The 19,109-nt window shown below is 42.2% G+C and overlaps 1 protein-coding gene and 1 non-coding gene across 8 annotated transcripts in view; both read left to right on the top strand.

Moving 5' to 3' along the window:
• The first annotated feature begins 7,643 nt into the window (after nucleotides 1-7,643).
• Taf1 (TATA-box binding protein associated factor 1) overlaps nucleotides 7,644-19,109 on the top strand; it is a 74,901-nt gene continuing 63,435 nt past the window's right edge. For 4 of the 7 annotated variants that reach the window (XM_035449825.1, XM_035449826.1, XM_027431772.2 and 1 more), the window contains exons 1-7: nucleotides 7,644-7,902; nucleotides 8,729-8,843; nucleotides 9,144-9,260; nucleotides 14,372-14,494; nucleotides 16,137-16,378; nucleotides 17,876-18,094; nucleotides 18,654-18,872. In XM_035449825.1, the coding sequence (XP_035305716.1) occupies nucleotides 7,723-7,902; nucleotides 8,729-8,843; nucleotides 9,144-9,260; nucleotides 14,372-14,494; nucleotides 16,137-16,378; nucleotides 17,876-18,094; nucleotides 18,654-18,872 (1,215 nt within the window). In that variant the 5' untranslated portion in view covers nucleotides 7,644-7,722. The remainder of the gene's footprint in view (nucleotides 7,903-8,728; nucleotides 8,844-9,143; nucleotides 9,261-14,371; nucleotides 14,495-16,136; nucleotides 16,379-17,875; nucleotides 18,095-18,653; nucleotides 18,873-19,109) is intronic. The other 3 variants (XM_027431775.2, XM_027431773.2, XM_027431774.2) reach the window with 3 other exon arrangements.
• LOC113837520 lies at nucleotides 10,335-10,441 on the top strand. Its single transcript, XR_003488149.1, has one exon. It is a non-coding gene; the product is annotated as a U6 spliceosomal RNA (small nuclear RNA).

Raw genomic sequence — 19,109 nt, 5'->3', positions numbered from 1 at the left:
AACGTGTATAATGAAATCTGGTACCCTCTTTTGGCCTGCAAGCATACATGCAGGCAGAACACTGCATACATAAGAAATAAATACATCTTTTTTTCAAAGTTCATAATACTTTGTATTTTCTATTTTATACCTTTCTGTGATGAGCTCTTATAGCTCAGGCTGGCCTGAAACTCACTGTGTAGCTCAGGATGGCTTTGAGCTAGTAGTGATCTTCCTTCCTTAGCCACCTGAGCACTGGGATTATAGGTGTGAGCCACTGGCTTCATAATCATTTCAAAGTCAAAGTGGATTTTGAGGTTCCCCTCTGCCAAAGAAAACTCATCTGTAGTCCTCAAAATGAGTTCAGTTTCCCACTTAGTGCACAGGAACACAAAACAAAACTCAAAGCATACAAATATAGACTCAGGGTTGCAGTTTGATGGTAGAATACTTGCCTGGCATACACAAGCCCCATATTTGATCCTTAGCATCTCATAACAACAAAAGAGACATAAGCAAGTTAAGAAACCCCACAAAACTAAGAATGAACAATGTGGGAATTAGTGCAACAGTAAAGAAACAACAGCAGCTAAGCCTGTGTGGTTCCTGGGCCTGCACACAGCTCAGCTATAGGAGGCTGAGGCAGGAAGATGAACAGTTCATGCTCCAGACCAGCATAGGCATCTTAATGAGACCTTACCTCAATAATAAAGAATAAAAGAGGGGCCTCAAGATGGATCAGTGGGTAAAGGTGCTTTCTCTGATGACCTGAGTTTGATCCCTAGGACCCATGTTGTGGAAGGAAACTGATTCCCACAAATAGTCCTCAGACAGCCAGGCATAAATGGCACATGCCTTTAATCCCAGCACTTGGGAGGCAGAGGCAGGTGGATCTCTGTGAGTTCGAGGCCAGCCTGGTCTACAGAGCTAGTTCCAGGATAACCTCCAAAGCAATACAGAGAAACCCTATCTTGAAAAAAACAAACAAAATCAAATACAAAAACATAACACATAGACCTCTGACCTCTATTCATATGCCATGGCACTCGAGCATGCTGGAGATCTTGGGTTCCATCCCCAGCACTGAGAAAACAACTCAGAAACTGTGGGGAGAATGAATAAAACCAGATACATGAATGCCAATATTCCTTTTTGCTGTATTAGTTGCTCTTTGAGACAGGTCTCATTCTGTAATTCAGGCTGTTCTGGTATTATATATAGCTCAGGCTGGACTTGAACTCTGGGCAATCCTCCTGCCTTAGCCTCCCAAGTGCTGGGAATAAAGGTGTGTGCTAGCACACCAGCCCTGGCTGATTTTCTGCCTCTTTATGTATAAAACACAGTAAGAGGATTGGTACTGGCTCAGGACCCCCCCAAGACAGCACAAAGATTTATTTGCCCCAGAGGGACAAAGGTAGGGGCTGGAGAGATGGCTCAGAGGCTAAGAGCACTGACTGCTCTTCCAGAGGTCCTGAGTTCAATTCCCAGCAACCACATGGTGGCTCACAACCATCCGTTATGTTGGGTGCATGCAAGGTAGGCATTCTATCAAATGAGGTATATCCCTAACCTAATGTATGATCTTTTGAAAGTTATTTCACTCATCTGACATTTTTAAATTGATCCTTTTTAAAAAAGATTTTATTTATTATATATACAACATTCTGCTTCCATGCATATCTGCACATCAGAAGAGGGCACCAGATCTCATAACGGATGGTTGTGAGCCACCATGTGGTTGCTGGGAATTGAACTCAGGACCTCTGGAAGAGCAGACAGTGCTCTTAACCTCTGAGCCATCTCTCCAGCCCTGATCCATTTTTTAAAGATTTATTATGTATATAGTAGTTTGCCTGCATGCCAGAAGAGGGCAACAGATCTCATTATAGATGGCTGTGAGCCACCATGTGGTTGCTGGGAATTGAACACAGGACCTGGAAGAGCAGTCAATACTCTTAACCTGTAAGCTATCTCTCCAGCCCCCAAAACTGATCCATTTGATATCACACATCAGAGTTTCCATTTTTTTTTTCGTTTGAGACATGGTCACACTGTTTATTTGTTCTGAGATCCGCCAGCCTCTGCTTCCCCAGTGCTAGGATTAAAGACTGTGCCCGCACACCTGGCTCATTTCTTCTCACCACTGAATATTGCACTGTATAGATATCTCATTTTTGCTTGGCTTCCGAAATGATAGTTAGTCAGGTTTTCACTATTGTTTTTGGAGTCAGGGTCTCATTCTGCAATTCAGGTTGAACACAAGACTCTTGGAAGTCCTCCTGTTTTAGCTTCTCAAATTCTGGGATTGCATGTGTGAGCCACCATGCCCAACTTCAGTTTTCAATTTTACTACAAAGACCAATATGAGCATTTCTACACAAGGTTCTCCGTGAACATAGGTTTTTGTTTGAGAGTGGGTGTAACACTGGAGCCAAGACTATATAGCAACCTTCCTCCCTCAGCTTCTTGAGTATTGAGATTACCAGAGTAAGCTATTATACTGAGCTCTGTGTTATCAATTATTATAGTAGTAGAATTTGTTCCTGGCCTCGTGTATGTTGGGCTAGGTAAGTGTGCTATCACTGAGCTACGTGTATTACATATTTTTCGAGACAAAGGTCTTACCACATAGCTCTGGCTGGTATCTCCCAAGGGCTGTTGTTACAGGTATGAGCTATTACATCCAGTCTTTTTTTTTTTTGGTTTTTCAAGACAGGATTTCTCTGTGTAGCTTTGGAGCCTATCCTGGCACTCGCTCTGGAGACCAGGCTGGCCTCGAACTCACAGAGATCCACCTGCCTCTGCCTCCCAAGTGCTGGGATTAAAAGTGTGTGTCACCAACGCCCGGCTCACATCCAGTCTTAGACAGTATTTTTATTTTGTGTGGGTATGTAAATGTGTGTGTACAGATGAGAGGACAACTTGTGGGAGTTGGTTCTCTCCTCCCACTGTGTGGGTCCCAGGAATTAAACTCAGGACATCAGACTTGGTGGCAAGTACCTATACCCACTATATCACCTTACCAGCCCTGGATATATGTTTTTCCAATTTTATTTTATAGGTATTTTGCCTACATGTATATATGTACACCATGTTTGTATAGTGAACATGGAGGCCAGAAGAGGGTGATGGAACCCCTGTACCAATCATGTGGGTGCTGGGAACCAAACCCCAGTCCTCTGCAAGAACAGCAAATGCTCTTAACAGTTAAGCCATCTCTCCAGCCCCTGGAGATACATTTTTCATTCTCTTGGGTACAAAACTAGGAATGGAATCTAGATCACAGTAATATAAAACTATGTTTATTGGTGCAGGAAATTTAACTAGGGCCTAGTACAAACTAAGCATACACTATCACTGAGCTCTGTTACATGTCCAATCTCTAAAACCATGTTTTAAGATAGGTTTGTCTCGGGCTAGAGAGATAGCTCAGAAGTTAAGAGCATTGACTGCTCTTCCAGAGGTCCTGAGTTCAATTCCCAGCAACCTCATGGTGGCTCACAACCATCCGTTATGAGATCTGGTGCCTTCTTCTGGTGTGCAGATATACATGGAAGCAGAATGTTGTATACATAATAAATAAAATCTTTAAAAAAAGATAGGTTTGTCACTAGGTGTGGTAGTCCATGATTTTGATCCCAGCACCAACAGAGGCAGAGTTCTAGGACAGCCAGAACTACATAATAGAAACCTTATCTCAAAAAAAACAAAAACAAAAACAAAACAAAACAAGAATCAAAACAAGCCCAGCATAGTGGCACATGCCTTTAATCCTGGTACTGGGGAGGCAGAGGCAGGCAGATCTCTGTGAGTTCCAGGCTAACCAGGGCTATACAGAGAAACCCTGTCTTGAAAAACCAACCAACCAACCAACCAACCAACCAATAAATAAATAAATAAATAATTAACAAAAGTAGACCTAGTCTTAGAAAAACCAAATGAAATAAGTAAACAAAAATAGATAAGCATTTTGTAACACTGATAATACCTAAAATTCCTTTCTTTTTTTTTTTCTTTCTTTTTCCGAGACAGAGTTTCTCTGTGGTTTTGGAGGCTGTCCTGGAAATAGCTCTTGTAGACCAGGCTGGTCTCGAACTCACAGAGATCTGCCTGCCTCTGCCTCCCAAGTGCTGGGACGAAAGGTGTGCACCACCACTGCCAGGCCCAAAGACCCTTTCCACATACTACAAGCCTCTATCTACCTCTCATTGAATCTGCTTTTCCTCCAGCACAACCACCCAAGAGGCAATATAGTATAGTGAATAACTACTAGAAGGTATGTTTAAAAAGATCATCCCAGGGGGCTGGAGAGGTAACTCAGTAGTTAAAAGAGCACTTGCTGCTCTTTCAGAGAACCTGAATTCGGTTACGGGTACCCACACTAGGTGGCTCACAACCATCTGTAATTCAGGCTCCAGGGGAGCCAGCGTAGGCTACATACACAGTGAGTTCAAGACTAGCCTGGGAAACCTAGGAAGATCCTATCTTAAAAATTAAAAATGTAGCCGGGTGGTCTACAAAGTGAGTCCAGGACAGCTAGGACCGTTACACAGAAAAATCCTGTCTGGGAAAAAAGTGAGAGAAGGTTCAATCCCCAATACTATAAATAACTCCTCCACACACACACACACACACACACACACACACACACACACACACACACACACACACACACACACACAAACCAGGAGCTGTGGGTACGGCATGAATGAGGCACTAGGCTAAATCCCTAGTACCACACTCACAGAGAAACTATATCTTGGTACTTTGTTTTTTATAATTTGATTTTTTAGAGTCTTATGTGTCCCGCGCGCGCTGTATTTTCTCGGGCGGCAAGAAATACACGCAGGACACTCGGATCCTTCTGCAGACAAGCTTTTAATGCATCTTGTGAGGGGAGAGCATAAGCTTACCAGAGCGGAGACACTGAACCAAGAAAACCATCCCTTATAAAGGCTGGCCAGCCGCCTGGGACGTGTTACCCTATGAATGGCTTCAGCTCCTCAGGCCAAATGAGCCACGGGATAGGCAGAGATCAAAGGAATGGAGATTACCCAGCGCCTGTGAAGTAATTTACATCTTGGTGTCTTCAGGCACCATTATTGTAATGGATAATGCAGGAACCGGCTCCCTACACTTATGTAGCCAAAGTCAGTTTGAATTCCTGATCCTCCTTCCTCTACCTCTTAAGTTCTGGGACTAAGGGTGTTTACAACCACACCCTAATATCTTTTTTTAAATATTAGTATAGCAATATTATCCTATTGACTTTTAAATACTAAAATGCAGCATTTCAGTTACCTATGAAGGCTTAGGCAGACTTGTGTTGGGGGGGGGGTAGAGACCCAAAGACCACTCAGCTGGACCAAAGTCCAAATTGAATATATATTAAGTGTTTCTTTGTCTAGAGAAACAGTTTTATTTTTTTTCCAAGACAGGGTTTCTCTGTATTGCTTTGGAGGTTGTCTTGGAACTCGTTGTGGAGAGCAGGCTGGCCTCAAACTCACAGAGATCGGCCTGTGTCTGCCTTCAGAGTGCTATGATTAAAAGCTTGCGCCACTATTATAAGGATTCAGGCATTATGCTGGCCTTCCCATCACCTGGCAGAATCACTCAGACAGTACCCTGGTTAGGCCAGGTACAAAGGACCCCTTTAAAAGACCTCTAGCCAATAGGCCAGGAGGAGGTGGTGCACGCCCTTAATTCCGGCACTGGGGAGGCAGGGACAGGCTGATCTCTTTGAGTTCAAGACCAGCCTGGTCTACAGAGCAAGTTCTAGGACAGCCAGGGCTACAGAGAAATCCTGTCTGGCAAAACAAAAACCAAAGTAAATAAATAAATAGATAAAATAAAATAAACCTTAAAAATAAAAGGTCCCATAAATTCAGTTACTTGAAAACTGAGGCAAATAATAGAAAATTCAAGGGTAGGCCTGGGAAACTTAAGTGAGATTCTGTCTCAAAACAAATGCACAACAAAAGCAAAGTAGGAACCTTGAATAAATTCTAGGATTGGAAACAGGTGCTTCAATTCCAACAACTCTAGAAATTTAAATGTTAACTGTATGATAATGTAGATGTCTATTTTTAGAAGTGAAGAACAAATATGTACTTAAATTTTTTAGACAGGGTCTAGATGGAACTTATGTACACCAGGTTGGTGTTGGCTTCAGAGACAAGCCTAACTCAGCTACCTATACTCAGAAAAATAAGTGATTTTTTTTTAAGTACTGGGAATTGAACCTAGGTCCTAGAACTCACCCATGCTGGCAAGTACCCAGACAGTGAACTGTATCCCCCAACCCTGTATACTTACTTTCTCTCCCTCTTTTGTTTCTCGTCTCTCTCCCAGCTTTTAAATGTTTATTTTGGTGCTGGGGATCAACCCTAGCTAGAGTTTTGCCCACAAACGCTCTAAAAAACAAAACTATGGGGCTGGAGAGATGGCTCAGCCGTTAAGAGCACTGGCTGCTCTTCTAGAGGACCCAAGTTCAATTCCCAGCAACCACATGGCAGCTCACAACTGTTTATAACTCCAGTTCTTGGGAATACCACACCCTCACACAGACATACATGCAGGAAAAACCACCAATGTGCATAAAATAAGAATAAATATTTTTTCATTTTCTCTTTCTTTCTCTTTTTTTAGTTTTTCGAGACAGGGTTTCTCTGTGTAGCTTTGGAGTCTGTCCTGGCACTCGCTCCCACACTGGTCTTGAAGTCACAGAGATCTGCCTGCATCTGCTTCCCGACTGCTGGGATTAAACGCGTGCACCACCACAGCCCCGCAGAATAATCTTTTAAAAACCATGAAAACGGCCCAGCGTTGGTGGCACTCAGGAGGCTGAGGCAGGCGGACCTCTGTGAGTTCGAGGCCAGTCTGCTCTACAGAGCGAGTTGCAGGACTGCTTCACAGAGAAATCCTGTCTCAAAAACCCAAAAAAAAGAAAGAAAAGAAAAATAGCTTGTGTCTAATTAAAAAAATAAATAAAAACTATGAAAACTAAAATCTATGAGAACGAAAGGTGTGCGCCACCACCGCCCGGCAGAATACTTTTTTAAAACCTATGAAAATGTTAATAAATGCAAATATCGAAGTTTCGGTTGCTTATTTTACTAAGCTTTACTTTTTTATTTTTGTTTTTCGAGACAGGATTTCTCTGTTTAACAGTCCTGGCTGTCCTGGAACTCACTACGTAGACCAGACTGGACTCGAACTCACAAACATCCGCTTGTTTCAGCCTCCCGAATGCGAGACTAAGCTTCACATTTTGCTATGGGGAAACGTACGGTCAAAATAAGTAATTAGCATTCCTACCTCTGGCAATTCAGAGCCAGACGTTCCTTCGGGGAACGGCACAAACCGGAAGATCCGGTTAAAATCCTTACTTCCGTGTATTGTAGCCGGTGAACCGAGGTTTTCAGGGGGCATAGGTCGTGTGACCTCGGAACTTCTTTCTTATTGGAGGAAAATCTGCTTCTCTTGCCCTAGCAACCAGGACGTTCCCGCGCAGCCGGTGGGCGGGACAGAACGGTTCCTTTGACCAACCACCTTCCACTACCCAGCCTCCTGATGTTCGGTAGACCAATCAAAAACAGGTAGTGAAGTAGTACTCCTGAACCTCGGGTCTCGAGCGACAGCCCGGTCTTTCCTGTTTTTTCTTTTCAACTTCCGGTAGAATCTGGTAGGGTCAGGGAGCTGAGCAAGTCACTATCGTGCGACTGACGTACTTGTTTCCGGCCGATGGGACCAGGCTGGGCTATGCTGTTGCCTGCAACCGGTGCCGGTAGGCCTGCCGCCATCATGTCAGACACGGACAGCGATGAAGATTCCTCTGGAGGAGGCCCTTTTTCTTTGACCGGGTTCCTGTTCGGCAACATCAACGGAGCAGGGCAGCTGGAGGGCGAAAGCGTCTTGGACGATGTGAGGCTTGGGCGTGGGCCTGAGGCGGAGGGTGGTGTGGCTAGGGAGAACGGGTGGAGGAGTGGAAGCTGTTTAGGAAACGGTGGTAGAGGGTGTTACAGCCTGTTCTGAGGGCGGAGAGAATACCTCCTCATGATTTGAGGAATAGTAGGGAGACAGAGGGAGAAAGAGAGAGAGAGAGCGCGCGCGCGGGTGCGCGCATCCGCGCTCAACTCTGAGGAAAAATACGGAGAAAACATGAAAACGGCCGTGCGTTGGTGGCGCACGCCTTTAATCCCAGCACTCGGGAGGCAGAGGCAGGCGGATCTCTGTGAGTTCGAGGCCAGCCTGGTCTCCAGCGCGAGTGCCAAGATAGGCTCCAAAGCACACAGAGAAACCCTGTCTCGAAAGAAAAAAAAAAAAACAAAAAAAAGAGAGAGAAAAAAAAACAGAAAAACGGCTACGTACCAGTCACTGATACTGATGCAGAGGTGTTTGGTTTGAAGGTAAAATTCTACTTGCTTGGTGGGAAAAATAAGTTAAACCTCATAAAGTTATCAGACCTGTTACTGTATGAGAGCTTTTTTAAGGATTCTTGGAGGCCTGTTTTTCTGGCTGTCGTTGATCTGGAATGCCCCCAAAGCCAGAACTAAGGATGGAACCTGTGTTGTTTGGATCCAACCTATATAGAGTTTATACAATTTTTGCATGCGATGTTCCTTTGAGAAAATTGTTGAATCATTTGTCAAATGGATTTGTTATTTTGTTATGAGCAAGGGAAATAAACCTTGTGCAGGACCTTCAAGTTTAGTTGTTACTTTCGACTCTCGTGCTGTGCCTTTTTCAGGAATGTAAGAAGCATCTTGCAGGCTTGGGGGCTTTGGGACTGGGCAGCCTGATCACTGAACTCACAGCAAATGAAGAATTGACTGGGACTGATGGTGCCTTGGTAAATGATGAAGGTGAAGTGTGGGCCATGGGGAGTATAGTGTGGGTCAGGGGAGGAGGCTAGCTATTGTACATGTATTTTTAAGTGGGAATTATTTAAGTAATTGAGAATTATGTGCTTTTTCTTGAGATCTCCTTTTTTTGGTTTTTTGAGACAGGGTTTCTCTGTGGCTTTGGAGTCTGTCCTGGAACTAGCTCTGTAGACCAGACTGGCCTCGAACTCAGAGAGATCTGCCTGCCTCTGCCTCCTGAGTGCTGGGACTAAAGGTGTTCGCCACCACTGCCCGGCTAAGATACCTCCTTTTTATCCATAGGATGGATTAGAAGTAGAGAAGATGCTGTGGACTATTCAGACATCAATGAGGTGGCAGAAGATGAGAGCAGAAGATATCAACAGACAATGGGGAGCTTGCAACCTCTTTGTCACTCAGGTGATTCTTTGTTTTTGTGTTTTGGTGACAGTGTCTTTTTACATATTTCTGCCTGTCCTGGAACTCAATATGTACACCAGCTCACAACTGTCTGTAGATCCAAGATCTGACACCCTCACACAGACATACATGTAGGCAAAACCCCAATGCACATAAAATAAGAATAAATAATAAATCCCAGAATTGGAAGAGGTTTGTTTGTCTCTTTGCTCTCTGCCTTCAGAGTGCTGGGATTAAAGTCTATACCGTCATATTTCTGCTTTTATTTTATTTTTTCATGATTCTTTGAAATATTTTTTAAATTAAATTAGAAACCAGCTTGTTTTACATGTCAATCCCAGTTCCCTTTCCCTCCCACCGACCCCCTATCCCATCCCCTATGTGCTCCCCAGGAAGGGTGAGGCCTTCCATGGGGGATCATCATAGTCTGTTGTATCTTTTGGAGCAGGGCCTAGACCCTCCCCCATCTGTCTAGGCTGAGAGACTATCACTCTACGTGGAGTAGGCTCCCAAAGTCCATTAATATACTAGGGATAAATACTGATCCACTACCAGAGGTCCCATAGATTGCCCAGGTCTCCAAAATGACACCCACATTCAAGGGGTCTGGAACAGTCCCATGCTGGTTTCCCAGCTATCAGTCTGGGGTCCATGAGCTCCCACTTGTTCAGGTCAGCTGTTTCTGTGGGTTTCACCAGTCTGGTCTTGACCCCTTTGCTTATTTCTCCTCCCTCTCTACAACTGGGTTCCAGGAGTTTGGCTCAGTGTTTAGCTGTGGGGATCTGCTTCTGCTTCCATCAGCTACTTTTAGTCAGGGTCCCATGTAGGCCTCAAAATTAGTATGTATGTAGCTAAGGTTAGTTTGGAACTCCTGATAATACTGCCTCTACCTCTCAAGTTCTGGGATTACAGAATATGCCACTATGCTTGGCCTAGAACTCACAGAGCTCTTCTTGCCTCTGCCTCCCATGTACTGGGATTAAAGGCATGTGCTATTAGGCCTCAGCAGTTTTTTTTAAGATATGGGAGACATAATCCTAAGTAGGAAAAACCAAGGATAAAACAAATTTTGTAGTGCTCGCTTCAGCAGCGCATACACTGAAGTTGGAATGATACAGAGAAGATTAGCATGGCCCCTGTGCAAGAATGATATGCAAATTCATGAAGCATTCCATATTTTCAAAGAAAATTGGGGCCTTGTGATTTAAAAATATTTTGTAGCTTCTTTATGCATACATTATTTGAGATTTGATGTCATAAAGAGTTGCTAGCCGATGTGATTCTTAAATAGTGTCGTAGAATGGAAAGAACAGATTTCTGGGTAAGAATACTAAAGGTTGCAATCCCAACTCCATATTTCATTTATTATCTGACACTTGAATTTGTCATTGATAGTAATCCCCCAGTTTTCTTTTATAATTAATGAAATGGTAATGCTTTTTGGAAATTGAAGTTTGTGGTCACGTGATGGAAAATCATCTACTAAACACAAATAAGAGTTGGTAATCTGACTGGAAAGTTTCCTTTGGGCAGCCAACATGTGGTAGAATTGTAGAAATAAGGTAAATCAGGACAAAACATGTATATCTGGACTTCAATTAGTAGGTTGGGAGGAAGAGGAGGTAAATGGATTTCTAAATTTGAGGGTAGTCTTATCTACATAGAAAGTTCCAGGACAGCCAGGGATACATATAGAGACCTGGTCTCAAAAAAAAACCTACAAGGATTAATAAGGGTGATTATTATTTTGTGTGTGCACCACAGCACATGTATAGCGATCAGAGGACAACTTTGTGGATTAGGTTATTTCCTTCCATCTCTACATGGGCCCTATGGGTTGAACTCATTCAGATGGCCAAGCTTGTGCAGTAGACTCCTTTATCCAGAGGGCTGTCTCATTGACTCTTGGTGGCTTTTTTGTTTAAATTAATTTACTTTTATGTGTAGTGGCGTTTTTGCCTTTGTGTATGTCTGTGCATTGTCCACAGATGCCAATTAGATGTGCTGGAACTGAAGTTAGAGGTGGTTGTGAGCCACCATGTGGGTACTAGAAATGAAAATTCAGGTTGTCTGGAAGAAGAGTAGCCAGTGCTCTTAACCACTGAGTCATCTCTCCAATTCCCTCTACTTTAAAAGAGTTCCCCCCTTTAAAAGAGTCATGTCTTATATTTTAAAAGGATGTTTTTATTTTTGTGGGTGTGTGCATGGTTCCCTTGGTGTTCAGGCATCTGTACTGGCCTGCCCTTTGGGTTCAGACAGGATCTGAACCTTTAGCTGCAGACACTAAGAGTACCACCTATGCACATTCACTACTTCCCCTTTTAAAAAGGCTCTGCCCATCTCCCATCTTTCTCTCTCCCTTTCCCTCTATCTCTTTCACCACTCTTGTCCCCAAGGACCATTCTCTGCTCCCCACCCCTGCCCCTTTTTCTGCCCTTTCTCTCTCCTTTTCTAATAAACCTCCTATGTGAGTCTTATTGTATGGTGTGACTTTTCTTCAAGGCATTTTTTAATTAAAATTGGAGGTCAGAAGAACATTTCAGATTCCCCAGGAACTGGAATCACAGAAGATTGTAAGCTGCCTTAGGTCTTCTGCAAGAACAATATTTGCTTTTTTTCTGCTGGGCCCAGCAGAAAAATTTAATTTAAATTTATTTATTTAAATTAAATCTATTTATTTTGTGTGTTGGAAGCATATGTCCCGACAAAAAAGTCAGAAGGCAGCTTGAAGGAATCAGTTCTCCCCTCCTGTGTGGGCTGTGGGGAATCAAACTCTTGGGTTGTTAGGATTGGTGGTAGGTGCCTTTATCCACTGAACCATCTTTCCTGCTCCTTGGTGGCTTTTTTGTTACTGTCATGAGGCAGGATGTCAATACAGACCAGCCTTGAACACATAATCATACAGCCTCTAATTCTAAAGTGCTGGGATTACAGGCATGTTCCACCATACTGACTGGTTAGGATGATTGTTGTAAAGGGAAATATAGCACTTGGGAAGCAGAGGCAAGTGGATCTATGTGAGTTCGAAGCCAGCCCGGTCTATAGAGTGAGTTCCAGGACAGGCTTCAAAAGCTACACAGAGAAGCCCTGTTTCAAAACAACAACAACCAAAAAAAAAAAAACAAAAAAAGAAAGAAAAGGGAAATATTTAGAACAAAAGAATATTTGGACCAGCTAGATAGTATGTGCCTGTAATCCCAATACTTAGGTTTCATGAGTCCTTTTGTCGAAACAAAATAATGGGGCCTGGAGAGATGGCTCAGTGGTTAAGAGGACTCGCTATTCTTCCTGAAGACCCAGGTTCAATTCCCAGCAACCATGTGGTAGCTCACAATCATCTATAATGGGATCCAATGCTTTCTTCTGGTATACAGATGTACATGCAGACAAAGTGCCCATATACATAAAGTACATAACAAATCTTTAGCCAGGTGTGGTGGCACATACCTTAATCTCAGCATTTTAATCTCAGAAGGCAGAGGCAAGGAGAGCTCTGAGTTCAAGGCCACACTAGTCTACAGAGTAAGTTCCAGGACTACCAGAGAAACACTGACTGGAAAAAACAAAACATTTTTTTTTTTTTTGGTTTTTTTTTTTTCGAGACAGGGTTTCTCTGTGTAGCTTTGGAGCCTATCCTGGCACTCTCTCTGGAGACCAGGCTGGCCTCGAATTCACAGAGATCCGCCTGCCTCTGCCTCCCAAGTGCTGGGATTAAAGGCGTGCGCCACCAACGCCTGGCAAACATGCTTATTTCTTATGGGTGTTTTTTGGCATCCCTGCTGTATTCCTGTGTTTCAAAAATGTCTAGCATGATCCTACATTGTGGTGATAATGACTGATCACACTTATTTTCTATCTAGAAAGAAAGGCAAGAAATTTAACTATTTGCTTACTGAAAAACAGATGAAAATATAACAGAAACTATCATTTTGTTTACTTTGCACTTCATTTCTGGAGGTGATAAAAGTTCAATTAAATAACTGGATTTCCTATTCTGTTGGGAAGTTGAAAGATGCTAAGTGCTCAGGCAGAATTATATAGTGATTGGGGGAAATTTTGAATAGCTTTGGCAGAGAGCCACTAATTTGTGCCTAAAATACTTAGTCATCATGGAATATTGAGATAAAAGGATTAGCGAAACTTCTAAAACGTATTAGCCTCTCTAGATAAATGTGTTTACTAATTTAAGTCATTGCATCTCTAGATCTGGAAGGGTAAATGAATGTATGATATGGTCTTTTGTTAATTATCTTCACACAGAAGATAAAGTTAAAATGCAGTTTTTTTAGTATAAAACGTGACATGGTCTATATATATATATATATATATTATTTATTATGTATACAACATTCTGCTTCCATGTATATCTTCTGCACACCAGAAGAGGGCACCAGATCTCATAACTGATGGTTGTGAGCCACCACGTGGTTGCTCGGAATTGAACTCAGGACCTCTGGAAGAGCAGTCAATGCTCTTAACCTCTGAGCCATCTCTCCAGCCCTGTGACACAGTCTTTAATACCTTTATAACAGCTGACAATAGTATGAGAATACTAGGGATTTACTTTTCTTTTTTTTCAGATTTTTTTATTTCAATTAGAAACAAGATTGTTTTACATGACAATCCCAGTTCCCTTCTCCCTCCTATCCTCCCCTACAACCACCCCCAACTAAAATGCTTTTTTATTTTAGAATATTAAATTAGGAGATTGAATAAAGTGTAAAACAAAACCCAGTATGATCAGGAAAAGTAGCAATTGATCAAAAGTTTTCACACAGTTCCTGGGAGCTCTCATACCCTATGTGAGAGATGAACATTGGACCAAACCATATATTTCTGAAGGCAGAAGCTACATATTCTATGTATTTTTAATTTTTTTTTTTTGAGATAGGTTCTTACTATGTAGTACTGGTAGCCTCAAACTCAGAAAGCTGTCTACCTCTGTCTCCCGAGTGCTGAGATTAAAGACATGTTACACACATAGAGAAGATTCTTCTGTGTGTTCTTAAAAGGTACATAGTACTTCTGCAGTGCTTTAAATTCTTGAGATTTGAAGGGTGCTCAGAGGTATTGTATAGAATTCTTCATATTGAGATTACCTTGATTTTTAGCAGATTATGATGAAGATGACTATGATGCTGATTGTGAAGATATTGATTGCAAGTTGATGCCTCCCCCACCTCCACCCCCAGGACCAGTGAAAAAGGAAAAGGACCAAGATTGTCTTACTGGTGGTAAGTAAAGACTGTCTACTTTTCTTTTAAGAATGAGTTTATATTCATTAAACCAGGCTTTTGGCATGCTTAAGGGACTTTTAAAAACACTCTTAGAAAAGGATGGCACTTCCAGAAAAAAAATCATATGGTGTCAAATACTGATATTGAATAGAAAGTTTTCTTTTGGGCTAGAGAGATGGCTCAGCGGTTAAAAGCACTGACTGTTCTTCCAGAGGTCCTGAGTTCAATTCCCAGTAACCACATGGTGGCTCACAAACGCCTTGAATGAGATCTGGTGCCCTCTGCCTGCATGCAGGCAGAAGACTGTATACATAATAAATAAATTTAAAAAAGGAAAGTTTCCTTTTAAAATGTTCAATAGCACACAGTCAATAAGTAATAATTTAACACAGTGTTTCTCAAATTAGGCTGTCCAACACATTTACCTAGAGTCTTGTAAAAAGTAAAATACAGATACTTGGTTATTATGGAGTGTTTGATTCAGAAGATCCAGGAATAGAACCCAGGAATTTTTGTTGAGTTTCCCAATATTTTTTTTGACACAGGGTTTTACTATGAAGCCCCTTCCTAGAACTCTGTATAATAGCCAGGCTGCCTTCAAACTTGTAGCAATCCTTCTGTTTCTGCTTTCTCAGTGCTGGTATTACATGTATGAGCCATAAATGGAGTTCTTAATTGGTCTAAATAATAAAAATCCAGAATCAGATATAGAGGAAAATGCTGAGAGATCAGAAAGAAGAAGGAGCAAGCCAAAGCCACACCTTAGCATCTCAGCAGACAAGAGAGCCAGTTCCTGTTTCTGCCCCTTTATATCTTCTCTGCTAAGCCATCTCCCTTCCTGTCTGTCTGTACAGACCTCAAGACTTCTATGGTTAACTAGTGGCAAGCTCCATTCTCTGACCTTCAGACAGGCTTTATTTGTACCGGCAAGATATCGCCAAAAGCTATCACATATTTTTGTTCCTCCAAGACTTTCTTTCTTACTTTTTTTCCCCTAAGACAGGGTTTATCTGCATAGCCCTGACTGTCCTGGAACTCATTCTGTAGACCAGGCTGGCCTCGAACTCACAGAGATCCACCTGCCTCTGCCTCCCAAGTGCTAGGATTAAAGGCATGCTCTGCCAACTCCTGGCAGTCTTCTATATTTTCAGGCTTATGTTAACCTAAATTCCTCCAGTTGGTTCTCTGGCCATTTCCTTTAGTTTGCAAGGTAAATGTTATTTATGTGTGTGGAATTTATTTTTTGTTTTTCTGTGGGCTTTACAATTTTACATCTTACAGATCCCTGAAGTGAACTGAACAGTGCCTGATTAATGTGGAGTATTGTATATTATATTAAATTTTGCTACTAATCACAGTATTGGGCACAATATTGGTCATTTATGGAAAGTAGTAAATTGTAGTAATAGTGTTTGTTTTCTTTCATCACAACCCTAGGGTACCAGGTCCAAGGTGAGTTGGGGATGGTGGGAAATAATAAGTTGAATAAGTTTTTTGGGCTGCATACTAGTAATCTGGGTGCTTGGGACTATATCCCCTGCCACAGAGCCATGCATATTAGCTTAGAAGGGGATGTTGGCTGAATTTGAGGAAATGTGTTCACAGTTACATGCCAAGGGGTTTCTCTTCCTTGTTGCAGTGTCTGAAGATGGAGAAGGCATCATCTTGCCCTCCATCATTGCCCCTTCCTCTTTGGCCTCAGAGAAAGTGGACTTCAGTAGTTCCTCTGACTCAGAATCTGAGATGGGACCACAGGAAGCAGCACAGGCAGAATCTAAGGATGGAAAGCTGACTCTACCATTGGCTGGGATTATGCAGCATGATGCCACCAAGCTGTTGCCAAGTGTCACAGAACTTTTTCCAGAATTTAGGCCTGGAAAGGTACTTTGTATGGAGAATGTCCATAATGAAAACTGACTTCTTCCAGATTCCAAGTTCTGTTGTTATAATGCTGAATATACAGTGCATGAGATTTAATGATGTCCTTATTCAGTGACAGATAATTGTTTGTATAGGAACTTTTTTTACTGTATTAGATCATATTTTGAAGTTGTATGTATTCATAGGAAATGTGGCTTAGAATGTTTGCATTAAAAATTGTCCAGTTGCCAGGCGTGGTGGTGTATTGCTGTGAGTTCAAGGCCAGCTTGGTCTACATAGTGAATTCCAGAACAGCCAAGGCTATGTAGAGAGACCCTGTCTCAAAAAACAACAACAAAATTGTCGTGTCAGTGGCTGGTGAGATGGTTCATTGGGTAGAGGAACTTGCATGCATGCCTGAGGGTCTGAGTTTACTCCCTGGATCCCACAAGTTGGTTGGAGAGGACCAACTCCTGAGATTTGTCCTTTGACTTCCACACATGTATTATGGCATGTATACCTGTGCGTGCGTGCCTCTGTGTGTGTGTGTGTGTGTGTGTGTGTGTGTGTGTGTGTGTGTGTGTGTGTGTGTGTGTGTGTACATGAATAAATAAAATAAATAAAATAACTTAAGTTTCCCATTAGAATAGAAAGTAAACCAAGTGCCATTGTTCTGTTGCTATGAAGAGACACATGATCAACACAACTTAAAGGAAAGCATTTAATTGGGGGCTTGCTTACAGTTTCAGAGGGCTAATCCATGCACATCATGGTAGGGAGCACAGTGGCAGGCATGGCACCTACCTCAGAGCCTAAATCCAGATCTGTGGGCAGAGAAAGAGTGACACTAGGCCTGGCCTGGGCTTTTGAAACCTCAAAACCCACCCCAAGTGACACACCTCCAATAAGGTCACACCCTTAATCCTTTAGATAGTTCCGCTAACTGGGAACACAGCATTCAAATATATTTGTCTATGGGGGCCATTCTCTTTCAAACTATCATATCAGACCTAGTAGTATAGATGTATGACCCCAATTACTAGGGGAGCTAAGGAAGGAGGACCATAAGTTCAAGGCTTCCTGGATTTCAGAGTTAGTTGAAGAGCAACCTGGGCATCTTAGTAAGACCCTGTCTTAAAAGTTAAAGATTAGCCAGGCATGGTGGTGTATGCCTTTAAGCCCAGGCAGTGGCAAGAGGATCTCGTGAGTTTGAGGCCATCCTGTTCTACACAGAGTTCCAGGCCAAGGCTACATAGTGAAACCCTGTCTCAGAAAACAAAAATAAAACAAAGCTAAAGACTAGGAATTTAGTTCACTGGTAGAGTGCAAGTCCCTAGGTTCAAAGTGTAAGTACCACACGAAAAAGAAAAGGGGGAAAAAGAAATTGTCTTACTGAGAGACAATACTTTCATGGTCTGAACCTAGCACTCCTTCATTTTCTCCTCTGCAATTGAATAGATCACTGGAGAGTTTTTCAGACACCAAATCTCTGACATAATAGTATGTTCTATGTTCTAGGTGTTACGCTTTTTACGTCTTTTTGGACCAGGGAAGAATGTCCCATCTGTTTGGAGGAGTGCTCGGAGAAAGAGGAAAAAGAAGCACCGTGAGCTTATTCAGGAAGAGCAGATCCAGGAGGAGGAGTGCTCAGTAGAATTAGAAGTCAACCAGAAATCTCTGTGGAACTATGACTATGCTCCACCTCCACCTCCAGAGCAATGTCTCTCTGATGATGAAGTAGGCAAAGTAGACATGGGGGCATGTAGAAAGCTCTCTACCTTGTGTCAAAGTTGGAACTAACACTTTAACATTAAGAGTTCTTTGCTAGCTGGGCTTGGTGGCATGTGCCTTTAATCCCAGCACTTGGGAGGCAGAGGCAAGTGGATCTCTGTGAGTTCAGAGCCAGCCTGGTCAATAAAGTGAGTTCCAGGACAGCCAGGAATACATAAAGAAACTTTGTCTCAAAAAAAAAAAAACAAAAAAAGAGTTCTTTGCTAATTATCAATGAGTAATTATGAATTAAATGCAGTGGTCTCACCTTTCCTGTTGTAACAGAGAAATATTTGGTGGGGCAGGGTAGATGGTGATGCATTGCTAAATATAAAGCTATGACTCGTGGACAGAGCATGCCATGATATACTTCTGTTGTTTTTCATATTCTAACTCCAGGTAAAAATTCCTGTTCAGGAATCATCCTTGTGGTTCCTCTAAGTTTCCTTATGATTGTTAATTTTCTGTAGTTTTTGGTTATCTGGAATAGGGAAGCCCCACCTCTACATCTTTGATTCTGTTACAGATCACAATGATGGCTCCTATGGAGTCCAAGTTTTCCCAGTCAACTGGAGACGCAGATAAAGTAATGGATACCAAACCAAGAGTGGCAGAATGGCGTTATGGACCTGCTCGGCTGTGGTACGATATGCTAGGTGTCCCTGAAGATGGCAGTGGGTTTGACTATGGCTTCAAAATGAGGAAGAATGAACATGAACCTGCAATAAAATGCAAAATGATGACGGTAAGCAATTCTGGTATGTAAGAGAGGACTCAATGTGCTTGGGATTCTATAATTTTTACTAACTTCTCAGCTGAGAAGTTCTTGGGTAGAGTCTTTAGTAGAAGATTTGCATATTAATATCCTCATATAAATAAGCTTTATTCTAAGGATTCTGTTTTTGGAATGGGTGCTGTTCCAAGGTAAGAGTTGGAGAAAAGGCAGATTTTTTTTTCTTATCAGGTACTTTGCATAAGTAGA

Source organism: Cricetulus griseus, chromosome X (genome assembly GCF_003668045.3).
Source record: "Cricetulus griseus strain 17A/GY chromosome X, alternate assembly CriGri-PICRH-1.0, whole genome shotgun sequence".
In the NCBI taxonomy this organism is placed as follows: domain Eukaryota; kingdom Metazoa; phylum Chordata; class Mammalia; order Rodentia; family Cricetidae; genus Cricetulus; species Cricetulus griseus.
The sequence above is the reverse complement of the archived record's forward strand: the minus strand, read 5'-3'. Positions and strand labels throughout refer to the sequence as shown.